The sequence below is a fragment of the Triticum dicoccoides genome, chromosome 7A (genome assembly GCF_002162155.2).
Source record: "Triticum dicoccoides isolate Atlit2015 ecotype Zavitan chromosome 7A, WEW_v2.0, whole genome shotgun sequence".
Classification (NCBI taxonomy): domain Eukaryota; kingdom Viridiplantae; phylum Streptophyta; class Magnoliopsida; order Poales; family Poaceae; genus Triticum; species Triticum dicoccoides.
Genome location: NC_041392.1, coordinates 290,570,706 through 290,581,830, shown reverse-complemented (window position 1 = coordinate 290,581,830; position 11,125 = coordinate 290,570,706). Strand labels below are relative to the sequence as shown.

The following is an 11,125-nucleotide window of genomic DNA, read 5'->3' as shown; positions in this document are numbered from 1 at the left end:
GAGGCTGTCAGGAGGTGCCCACATAGGCCGAATCCTACTTGGGGTCTCCCCTTGGCCGCGCCCCCTGCCATATTTGCCGGAGGGGGAAGGAAAGAGGGAGAGGGGGAAAGGAAGGGGGGTCCTATGGACGTGGAGTTTCTACACCCAGGAGCAAATGCTCCTGGTGTGAACAGTAACATCCAATAAATTTAAAAATAATTCAAAAAAATTGAATTTTTTGTGATATACTTTCGTAAGTGTTTGTTGTGCATGCAAAATTTCGTCGCAAAATCACATTGGTGGAAGGTATGGTAAAAAAACAAAATCGATGCTCTAAAAATGTTACTTACAAAAGCATTTTGGAGCTCGGATTTTGTTTTTTTCGGCATGCCTTCGACAAATGTGATTTCGCAATGAAATTTTGCATGCGCAACAAACATTTGTGGAAGTATGTCACAAAAAAAATTCAGAATTTTTTGAATATTTTTTCTATTTTTTTGATGTTACTGTTCACACCAGGAGCATTTGCTCCTGGGTGTAGAAATGTACTTTCGGGGTCCTATTCCCTTTCTTTCCTTTACTCCTTTTCGCTTTCCTTCTCCACCTTGGCCGGTCCATATGGGGCCACACCAGCCCCTTGTGGCTGGTGCGTTTCCCCTCTTGGCCCATAAGGCCCATATCTTTTGCCGGGAGTGCCCGGAACCCCTTCCGGTGACCCGACATGTACCCGATACCCTCCGGAACACTTCCGATGGCCGAATACCATCGTCCTATATATCAATCTTTACCTCTCGGCCATTTCGAGACCCCTTGTCACGTCCGTGATCTCATCCGAGACTCCAAACAACATTCGGTCACCAAATCACATAACTCATATAATACTATATCGTCATCGAACGTTAAGCGTGCGGACCCTACGGGTTCGAGAACTATGTAGACATGACCAAGACACTTCTCTGGTCAATAACCAATAGTGGAACCTGGATGCCCATATTGACTCCTACATATTCTACGAAGATCTTTATCAATCGAACCGTTATGACAACATACGTAATTCCCTTTGTCCATTGGTATGTTACTTGCCTGAGATTCGATCATCGGTATCTTTATACCTAGTTCAATCTCGTTACTGACAAGTCTCTTTAATCGTTTTGTAATACATCACCTCGTGACTGACTCCTTAGTCATTTGCTTGCAAGCTTATGATGTGTATTACCGAGAGGGCCCAGAGATACCTCTCCGATACTCGGAGTGACAAATCCCAATCTCGATCTATGCCAACTCAACAAACACCTTCGAAGATACCTATAGAGCATCTTTATGATCACCCAGTTACGTCGTGACGTTTGATAGCACAGAAGGCATTCTTCAGGTATCCGGGAGTTGCATAATCTCAGAGTCGAAGGAATATGTATTTGACATGAAGAAAGCAGTAGCAATAAAACTAAATGATCATTATGCTAAGCTAACGGATGTGCCTTGTCAATCACACCATTCTCCTAATGATGTGATCCCGTTATCAAATGACAACTCATGTCTATGGTTAGGAAACCTTAACCATCTTTGATCAACGAGCTAGTCTAGTAGAGGCTTACTAGGGACACGGTGTTTGTTTATGTATTCACACATGTATTAAGGTTTCTGATCAATATAATTCTAGCATGAATAATAAACCTTTATCATGAATAAGGAAATATAAAATAACAACTTTATTATTGCCTCTAGGGCATATTTCCTTCAAGTTTCTCCGGTGGAATCGCTCCGCCGGAGAGCAAAAGTGCTCCTGCCCCGGTTCCGCCTCGAGACAACGGCGGTTGTTCCCAAAAATCTTCTCTTCATTTTTCTAGGGTAAATGGCTTCATATAGAAGAAGGACGTCAGTGGTGGGCCTCTGTGGGCCCCACAAGCCATCCTGGCGCGCCCCTGGCTTATGGGCCCACCAAGGGTCTTCTTTGGTACTTATTTCTTCTAGTATTCTTTATATATTCCATAAAAAATCTCCGTAAATTTTCACGTCATTTGAGCTCTAGCGAATTGCTATCTCTGTTGTAGCCTTTTCAGGCCGAAATTCCAGCTGCCGATAATCTTTCTTTTTTTATGTATCTTGCATTTTAAGAGAGAAAAGATGTTAGAGTTGCACTATAATATGGAATATAACTTCAAAACAAGATAAATAACAGTATGAAAAAACATGATGCAAAATAGACGTATTACACACCAGTGGTGATCGGGGTTGGAGACCACCACAACCTGGATGGGTCAAGATTAATACGGACAACACTATTGACACTCAAGCTCAGCTGGGAGGCACGAGAGGGTTTGCACGTTCACACATCTCCTTTATGGGTGCTTGGAGCAAGCCCATGCCTGGTGTTACTGATCCTTTCATCGCCAAGTTTTTAGCATTGCGAGAAGGTGTTATCTTTGCCCAACTGAAGAGCTACTCGCATGTGGTTATGGAGGTTGATTGCTCGAAGGTTGCGAGGTTTTGGAATTCGCATCACATCCTCAAGTCAACTGTGATACCTATCTTCGATGAAATCAAGGAAAGAGCCTCAAACTTTGCTTCGTTTTCGGTTCAACATGTCACAAAGGAAGTCAATTGCACAGTAGATCTTTGTGCTAAACATGCCACTGCGATTATCATTTTCAGATTGTTGGATGGAGCCATGTCCCTCCTTTTAGTTAGCAGTGTTTTGGCGGAGTGTAACTGAATTTCTCTCATGCAATAATGCTCCTAATTTCGCGTCAAAAAAAAGAAAATTAGCCGAAACCCTATTTAATAATGCTGTTCCACGTTCAACGGGACACATCACATGGCATTCCGACAGACAAGATAGGCCCGCCCGAACTCTCTGTGGGCCCCGTAGGCGCCCCATTGACGGTGATTGGCCGATGGGCCGTCCTATCTGCCACGCGTAGAAAAGTCGCCTTGTACCCACAAGAACACACCTGTTCCTTTACACCTTTTCCTCTTCATTTTTTGTTCAGTTTTTTCTACCAAAACCATCATAGTCTTCTCCCTTCTTCTTCTTCTTCTTCTTCTTCTCCGGAGCAACAAGGAGGAGACGCAGAGGAGGGAGGACGACACGATCTTGCCACTAGCTGCATTTCTCCTCCTCTCGCATTGGTCGTCTTCTAGTTCCACCGGCCACGAGCCTGCGCAGGTAATGTAGCTTCGTCTTCCCTTCTTGGCTTGTTCCTCTCGCGGAATGTGATCAGTAGTTGGTTCTGTTGGATAATGGCTGGTACTACGTACACGCGTATGCATAGAAAAACAAGTCTTGGGACTCCACCGTCTCCCCCTCTGCCCTCTCCTACCCCCATGTGAGGTGCGTAAATAAAATTGAAGGGAGTGGCCAGGAGCGTGGCGGGGACCATGGTCCGTCCCTTCGTCTCGCGACAGCAGCGCAAAACTCCAACCCAGCAAGCGGCGGCGGCCAAAGATAGTCCGTAGCCGCGCAGGTAGTGTTAGTACATGTGCGACTAAGAGGGGTGGTGCGCCGGCAGTGTAGTAGTTTCTGTTCTTGCCTTGGGTGTGGGCAGGCTGGTTTCGCCGGATCGCCGTCCACGTCCGGAATCCGGCGACAGACACGGCGCTCTCGGGCACATGGACCTGCCACCAGCCCGCCGGCTTTGGTTTCTTGCTTACAATGCTGCTTGATCCGAGGGGAGGGGGGTGTTGGCCGGCGGTGACAGGTGCAGAGGAAGAGGGGCGATTTTGACACTGTTCTTGGGTGGAGGGGGTGCAGGACTGAGAAGGGCGATGGGGGCAGGGGAGGAGGATGCGGCGGCGGCATGGGAGAAGGTGGAGGCCAAGGAGGAGAGGATCATGGTGTCCGTGCGGGTGCGGCCGCTCAACGGCAGGGAGTCCGGCGACAGCTCCGACTGGGAGTGCATCAGCCCCACCACCGTCATGTTCCGCAGTACCGTCCCTGACCGCGCCATGTTCCCCACCGCCTACACCTACGGTAAGCACAAGCACCGGCAGAGCTCAATTTCGCAAAGAATGTATGGCGATGTTGGCGACAATTGCTGGCCTTGATGTTGGGATTTCATTCGGCAGTCGATTTCTCAGTTTGTTCTGCTTTCTTGTCCTTTTCAGACAGGGTGTTTGGCCCCAATTGCTCGACCAGGCAGGTCTACGAAGAAGGAGCAAAAGAAGTTGCTCTATCAGTTGTCAGTGGAATCAACTGTATGTACAGGAGAAATGATGCTACTCCTTTACATCGTTAATTTGGTCTTTGGATGAACTGATGTGGACCAACTAACATTTGCACATGAATCTCTTCTTATTGACAGCAAGCATATTTGCGTATGGGCAGACAAGCAGCGGAAAGACTTACACAATGACTGGCATTACTGAGTACAGTGTGATGGACATCTATGACTACATAGAGAAGGTGTGTGTATGCGCGGCACCAGTGATGTTACAGTTCACTTTGTGAGATGATATTTGCCTCATTGTTTGTCATTGCTACAGCACCCTGAAAGAGAATTCATGCTGAAATTCTCAGCAATTGAGATATATAATGAAGCTGTAAGAGATCTTCTGAGCCATGATACCACACCTCTTAGACTGCTTGATGACCCAGAGGTACTCCATTCTCCTTTACTTGAGTTTACTATAACTATTTTTTCCTCCACCCTACGCTGATCTCGCGTTATCATTTGAATCAAACAGAAAGGGACTACTGTTGAAAAGCTCACTGAGGAAACACTGAGGGACAAGGACCATCTTAGGGATCTTCTTGGAATGTGTGAAGGTCCGGGCTAAAATTTCTAGAAAACAAAACATGCACCATGTTTCTTGTTTTCATCATTTGCTTAATTTGGTATGTGCTACAGCTCAAAGAGAGATTGGAGAAACGGCTTTGAACGAAGCGAGTTCTAGGTCCCATCAAATACTCAGGCTGGTTGGTGGCTCTCTTATATATCTATTTTGCACTACCTTCTGAAGATGATTTTGTTGACAAGCTTTTGTTACATTCAGACAATCGAAAGTTCTGTTAAACAGTATTTAGGAAGAGGCAAATCGAGCACCCTGGTATCTTGTGTGGTATGGATTTTCCATTTATATTCATGATTATTTGGTACTAGCATGTTTCCATCATCTCTGAGTTTCTTGGTTCTTCTTCTGGACAGAACTTTGTTGACTTAGCTGGAAGTGAGCGAGCATCTCAGACTGCTTCAGCTGGTATGAGGTTAAAAGAAGGTAGTCATATTAATCGAAGTCTGCTAACACTGGGAAAGGTTGTTCGCCAACTGAGGTTTGTTTGGTTTGTTTTCTTCTAGCAAGAACTTGTAATCCCGGTGGTTTAATTCTTATATAAGTATATTCCGGTCCTAAAAATTATCAGAGTTTGCACATATATTTCCTCTTTCTTTTGTATTCACTAGATAAAGTAATTTTGAATTCCATTGGGTTTTACAGTTTGACGTGTGTCCTTTCTGCTCATTTTGTCTGCTCTTTCAACAATGACCTACTATATAGTATCTTTTCTCGACAAAGGCTAATATATTAACAAAGTGTAAAAAAAGACAAAGGGTAATATATTAACATCAAAATAATACCATTTACACATTTTTTCTTGAAAAGGAGATTAAAACCCCCTGCCTCTGTATCAATCGATGCATGCGGCCATCTTTATTTATTATTCCATCAAGGTCTAACAAGAACATATATCAAGCCACCGGAAGCTATCACTCACACCTACAAAACGTCAAAACTCGATAATGTGGAATGCTTTCACTCCCCATATCTAAACCGGTGTTGTCGCCGATCCATCCACATAACGTATCAGAACGAATAGCCGGTACAACAGACCTAAAGCGCACACCACATGCACACGTTTTAGACAGCGCCATAATTATCGGACCGCTCACCCATCTTCAGGAGAGAGATCCGCATCATCCTTGCCAGTCCGTCCATCCGTCGACGCCACCATGGCGCCCAACGGCGCCACCGCCCCGCGCTCGTCCATCCAGACACGAAGATTCTAGAAGATCTGTCATGCCTAGCACCTGCCGAGCAGGCATGACACCGCGTAGCACCTGTCGGCCAGGCATAACTTGACGTCTCCACCAAAGCTTCGTGCAAGACGAAGCCACTCCACCTCCCGCCTCTTGTCTTTCAGCGCTGCTCCACAAACGATGCTCCCAAAAGAGAAACGACACCGCAGTATCGTCATCGTCCGATCTGAAAGACTAGATCCTAGGGTTTCCCCCGGAGCAGCACGAGTGGTTCAACAGTCGTTGCACGACGATGCCTTCATCAAGGTAACGGCGCAGAACACCGCCATCGTCTGCCATCAGCTCGGTTTTCACCGACAACTATGTCTTCCCGACTCGCAGCCGGAACTAAGATGACGATCTCGAGATCTGATCATCCAGCCTCAGGCCGACCATCTCCAACAGAGGAGATGGCCACCACCGCCGGCTGCACCGACCAGATCAGATCTAACCGAAGGTGCCGTCAAGCCGCCCACCAGGCCCTCCATGCCGCCGCCGATCCGAAGCCGGATGACACGCCGCCGCAGCGTAAGTCGCCGCCGCCGCCCGTGATCAGGCTGCCCTACACGCCGCAGTCGCAGTCGCCCGCGACAGGGCCAGCCACCGCCGCCGCCGCCGCCAGATCTGCCGTGCCTCGGCACGCACAAGGGCTCCGCACCACCCGTGAGACGCGGGAGAGAGGAGGATCCCCGCCACCGCCGTCGGCCCTCCGGCAGTGGCAGGGTGAGAGAAGGTGGATTAGGGAGCGGGGGCGGCTAGGGCTGGGCAGTGGCGGATCTAGGCCCCAGGTCGGGGGGGCCCAGGCCTGGGGCGTGAGGCCCATTTTCTTTGTGGGCTGTAGGGAAATACTGTAGCAACTGCTACAGTACACAAAGGGGGCCCGGGGCGCTGGGCTGGGCTGGATCCGCCCCTGGGGCTGGGGACCCGTCCGAGTCGCCCGAGCGGGAGCGACGCGGGGCGTACCATTTACACCTTAGTCTGAACTATTTTGTTCCTCTTGCAGCAAGGGAAGAAACGGCCATATCCCATACAGAGATTCAAAGCTGACACGCATATTACAGTCCTCTTTGGGAGGCAATGCAAGAACAGCCATTGTCTGCACCATGAGCCCAGCACACACTCATATTGAGCAATCCAGGAACACACTTCTGTTTGCAACTTGCGCAAAGGAGGTAGTTACAAATGCACAGGTCAATGTAGTGATGTCTGACAAAGCACTACTGAAGCATCTACAAAGAGAGCTTGCAAGATTAGAGAATGAACTGAAATTGCCGGAGTCAGCCTCCTGCACTAGTCATGCTGAAGTTTTAAGAGAGAAGGATGCACAGATCAAAAAGGTACTTTTCCTCACTTGAAATTTTCCAACCCTTGTAACAGTGTTAATTGCAGGACCACACAATTTCATGCACCATGTACCTGTCTATTCTTCTTTCAGCTGGAAAAACAGCTTAGGGAATTGATAGAAGAAAAGGATACTGTTCAGTCTCAACTTAACTGTTTAATGAAAAGTGACGCTGACGACCATGCCAATGACCGCACTGCAAAGCGATGGGTACTATCTCTCTCATATACACAGACTTACTTTTTGCATTATTGTCATGTGTGACATTTAATGATCTGTCCTTCCTCTGATAGGATGTCCATAGTCGGTCCTCAGAGTCTCTTGCGCGAAATGCATCCGAGGAAGCACTTTCGGTTTCAGACACTTATGGAGGTTCTTATCAAGATCAAGGTCACGCAGTGTTTGATGAATCATATGTCTTCAGTGCTGATCATGATGACTTGTCAGTTCCCAATCAAACAATGGATCTTCCTCAACAAACAAGGGTTCGGAAGCCAATTTCACCTTGGCACCCTCCTAGTAACTATAGCTCTGATAGCACAGAGTCATATAACATGAAGGAAGTAGCTTTCAGAAGTGCATCTGAAGTATCTGAAGAACATTGTAGGGAAGTACAATGTATAGAGATACATGAGCATAGAAGAAGCACAAGCGAGGAATTTAATGTATTACTCCATGAGGGCACTAAGCTCCACATACCTGAAGTAGAGGACATCTCTAGAGACGCAGTCCCGCAACCTGATGAAGTACCAGAAGCCGTGAGCATAACAGAGAAAATGGAAGATCATATCAAGATATACCCTAGCAAAGAGGAGCGGCAGGCCGAGATCATAGCAAATGCAGTAGAAGGTCCTATTGAAGTGCATCAATGTGAATCTGATGACTTTGCAGACAACTTTGTCAAACTGTACCCATGTGATTCTAACATTTCCTTGGACGTTGGCAAACCTTATCCTCATGAATGCCTGACTGTAAAGAGGTGTATAACGAGCTCCAAGGATAGTGCATTGGCTAGGAGTCAGAGTTGCAGGGCTAGCTTCATGTTCATTCCAAATAGTTGGTTTGATGATTCGGAAAACACCGGGCAGACACCACCTGGTGAAATCTTCAGGTATCCTCCCAGAAGGCCTGATAAAGTTAGGAGAAGTCTGTACCAAGGAAATGATGGTTGCCAAAACAATAACACTTCAGTAGACCTCTCCGCTGATTCTGGCGAAGTAGTTTGTGATGAAGTAGTCAAGGACATGAGCACCAGTGATGAGGTAGTCAAGGACATGAGCACCAGTGATGAAGTGGTCAAGGACATGAGCACCAGTGGTGAAGTAGCCAGGGAGTGGAGTGCCAATGAAGCAGAACAAGAAGTTTGTGCCGGTGACATCAGTTGTGTCACAGACCTGGAACAGAAGGCAGCAAAACACCATGAGGACCAACCTGAGGAACATCAGGCAGAGGTAATGATGTTAGTTAGAAACAAACTGTGGGCTTTAACTGCGCTAATAACGGGAAACTTAACAAAAAAGAATTGACTAGTATACTGGTGCCGAATATTATAGCTGATAGCGCCTAAATCCCCAGTCGATATTTAGCTTTTTTTCTTTTCGAAAAGGACCATCTCCCCTGACCTCTGCATCAAGCGATGCACACAGCCATAGTCGATATTTAGCTTATATATGAAGTGGAATTAAACCAATGTCTTTGTGTATGCCATTTCAGCAGCAGATTGTTCGAGATGAGTGTGCAGCAGTTAAAACTGTCAAAGATGTTGGCATAGATGCAGTCCCGAGTACCGCCGAGTCTCCTTCGCGCTGGCCTATTGATTTTGCAAATAGGCAGCGAGAGATCATCGAGTTGTGGCACGATTGCAACGTGTCCCTGGTACACAGAACCTACTTCTTCCTCCTCTTCAAGGGAGATGTCGCAGATAGCGTCTACATGGAAGTGGAGCACAGGAGACTGTCCTTCATCCTGAGCTCCTTCAGCACCAGCTCCGCAGGAGGCGAGCTTAACTCCGCAATGGCATCCAGGTAAATATGTCATTTTTTTTCAGGGTAGCAGTATGGTTTCGAACTGTCCATGAATTGAAACCTAAGTACATTATGTTTTGGTGGAATAATACTGACGCTGGTTTTGCCCGCAGCTTGAAGAATATGAAACGCGAGAGGGACATGCTCTACAAGCAGATGCTGAAGAAGCTCACCAACGGGGACAAGGAGGGCATCTACACCAGATGGGGGATCGATCTGGGCTCCAAACAGCGGCGGCTTCAGCTATCTCGCCTGGTATGGACGCGGGCTGACATGGAGCATGTCCGAGAGAGCGCCTCGCTGGTGGCGAGGCTGATCGACTTGGTTGAGCCAGGGCAGGCTCTCAAGGAGATGTTCGGCCTCAACTTCACGCTGGCTCCCAGAACCGAACGCCGGTCTTTCAGCCTGCTGGGCGCTTGATCTTTGACGTATGTATGGAGGTAGAAGGGTTTGGTTTACGTAGTACAGGAGGTTCACTTAACAGGAGGAGAGGACTATGCTCCACCGCATCGATTGGTTTCACTCGTGTCTCTACCTTGTTCTTGTTTTTGCTTGTGTATTGTGTGCGTGTGCGTGTGCGATATTCCTGTGTGCAATCTTACAAAAGTGAATCGATCAGACAGTACAGTTCTGACTATCCGTGCTGTCGTATGTCCGTTTGTGGGGGTTCGTCCATCTAGTCCATCTTTTTGTGTCCCAAATGAGAAGTCAAGCAATAATGAGGAAACTTGACCCACACCTGACAAAAGGGTTTGGTAGTCTAAGGAAGCAGAAGCTTTCTCTTTTTTTTAAGGAAAAAACTTTCAATCTATTCATCTTCAATCATGGCAGTACAACGAACACTAGAAATAAAAATTAAATTCAGATCTGTAGACCACCTAGCGACGACTACAAGCACTGAAGCGAGCCGAAGGCGCGCCCTCCCCGTCATCACCCCTCCATCGTCGGAGTCGGGCACAACTTGTTGTAGTAGACAGTCGGGAAGTCGCCGTGCTAAGGCCCTATAGGACCAGCGCACTAGAACAACAACCGCCGATGAAGAATAACGTAGGTTGGAAGGATTCAACCCGAAGACACACGAACGTAGACGAACAACGACGAGACCCGAGCAAATCCACCAAAGATAGATCCGCCGGAGACATACCTCCACACGCCCACCAACGATACTAGATGCACCGCCGGAGCAGGGGCTAGGCGGGGAGACCTTTATTCCATATTCAGGGAGCCGTCGCCGTCTCGCCTTCCTAAGTAGGACACAAACCCTAACAAGACAGAAAAAAACGACTGAAAACGGAGCCCTCCCGCCGGCCCTTGGCAGGATCCACCGCGCCCCCATGGCCCTAGGGCCACCGGAGACGAGGCAGACCTACGGTGGTGCCGGTGAGAGGCAGAAACCCTAGCTTTCTTTCTGGGAGGACACACAAAAACTTTGGCAACTTTTCAGTTCAGTTTAATTGAAGCTTTCTGTCCCAACCTTCAAGGGTTCCTCACTGTATGACATGATCCATTGGATTGGAGCAATGGTACACAACTATGTTTGGTGTCCCATCTATCACTCTCATGTCAGATCCTGGTCCCAAAGGTCAATACATTGAGTCAGAAAGACCGGGGGCTTTCATAATCCATAGCCGAACTAGCCCGTGGATCAACTCTCATAGTGGGAGAATCAAAGTCTAAGTTAGGCGCAAAAAGGGGGTTGACATCATTCGGCATGATTGGATCAAGCAGACTTCCCCACAGGAAATGCCAAGGGGCCCCCTTTCTCATTG

The 11,125-nt window shown here is 47.6% G+C and overlaps 1 protein-coding gene across 3 annotated transcripts; it reads left to right on the top strand.

Moving 5' to 3' along the window:
* The first annotated feature begins 3,001 nt into the window (after nt 1-3,001).
* Nucleotides 3,002-9,993, top strand: LOC119327731 (kinesin-like protein KIN-7H). Of its 3 annotated transcripts, none has more exons than XM_037600833.1 (14): nt 3,002-3,145; nt 3,731-3,949; nt 4,084-4,173; nt 4,281-4,381; nt 4,462-4,575; nt 4,663-4,744; nt 4,827-4,894; nt 4,972-5,037; nt 5,124-5,248; nt 6,994-7,327; nt 7,426-7,542; nt 7,626-8,783; nt 9,049-9,356; nt 9,470-9,993. In XM_037600833.1, the coding sequence occupies exons 2-14, from the start codon at nt 3,745-3,747 to the stop codon at nt 9,774-9,776; spliced, it is 3,075 nt and encodes a 1,024-aa protein (XP_037456730.1). In that variant the 5' UTR covers nt 3,002-3,145; nt 3,731-3,744; the 3' UTR covers nt 9,777-9,993. The 3 variants fall into 3 exon arrangements, with proteins under 3 accessions (XP_037456730.1, XP_037456728.1, XP_037456729.1); XM_037600831.1 differs by having other exon boundaries at nt 3,004-3,145; nt 9,046-9,356; XM_037600832.1 differs by lacking the exon at nt 3,002-3,145 and adding an exon at nt 3,279-3,443 and having other exon boundaries at nt 9,046-9,356.
* The last annotated feature ends 1,132 nt before the right edge of the window (nt 9,994-11,125 follow it).

Bases quoted from the DNA above. Each gene is read 5' to 3' on its own strand.
- LOC119327731 (XM_037600831.1), top strand. From the start codon at position 3,745: ATGGGGGCAGGGGAGGAGGATGCGGCGGCGGCATGGGAGAAGGTGGAG. The intron at 4,382-4,461 runs GTGTGTGTATGC...TCATTGCTACAG, and splicing joins TCTATGACTACATAGAGAAG to CACCCTGAAAGAGAATTCAT. The intron at 8,784-9,045 runs GTAATGATGTTA...ATGCCATTTCAG, and splicing joins CTGAGGAACATCAGGCAGAG to CAGCAGATTGTTCGAGATGA.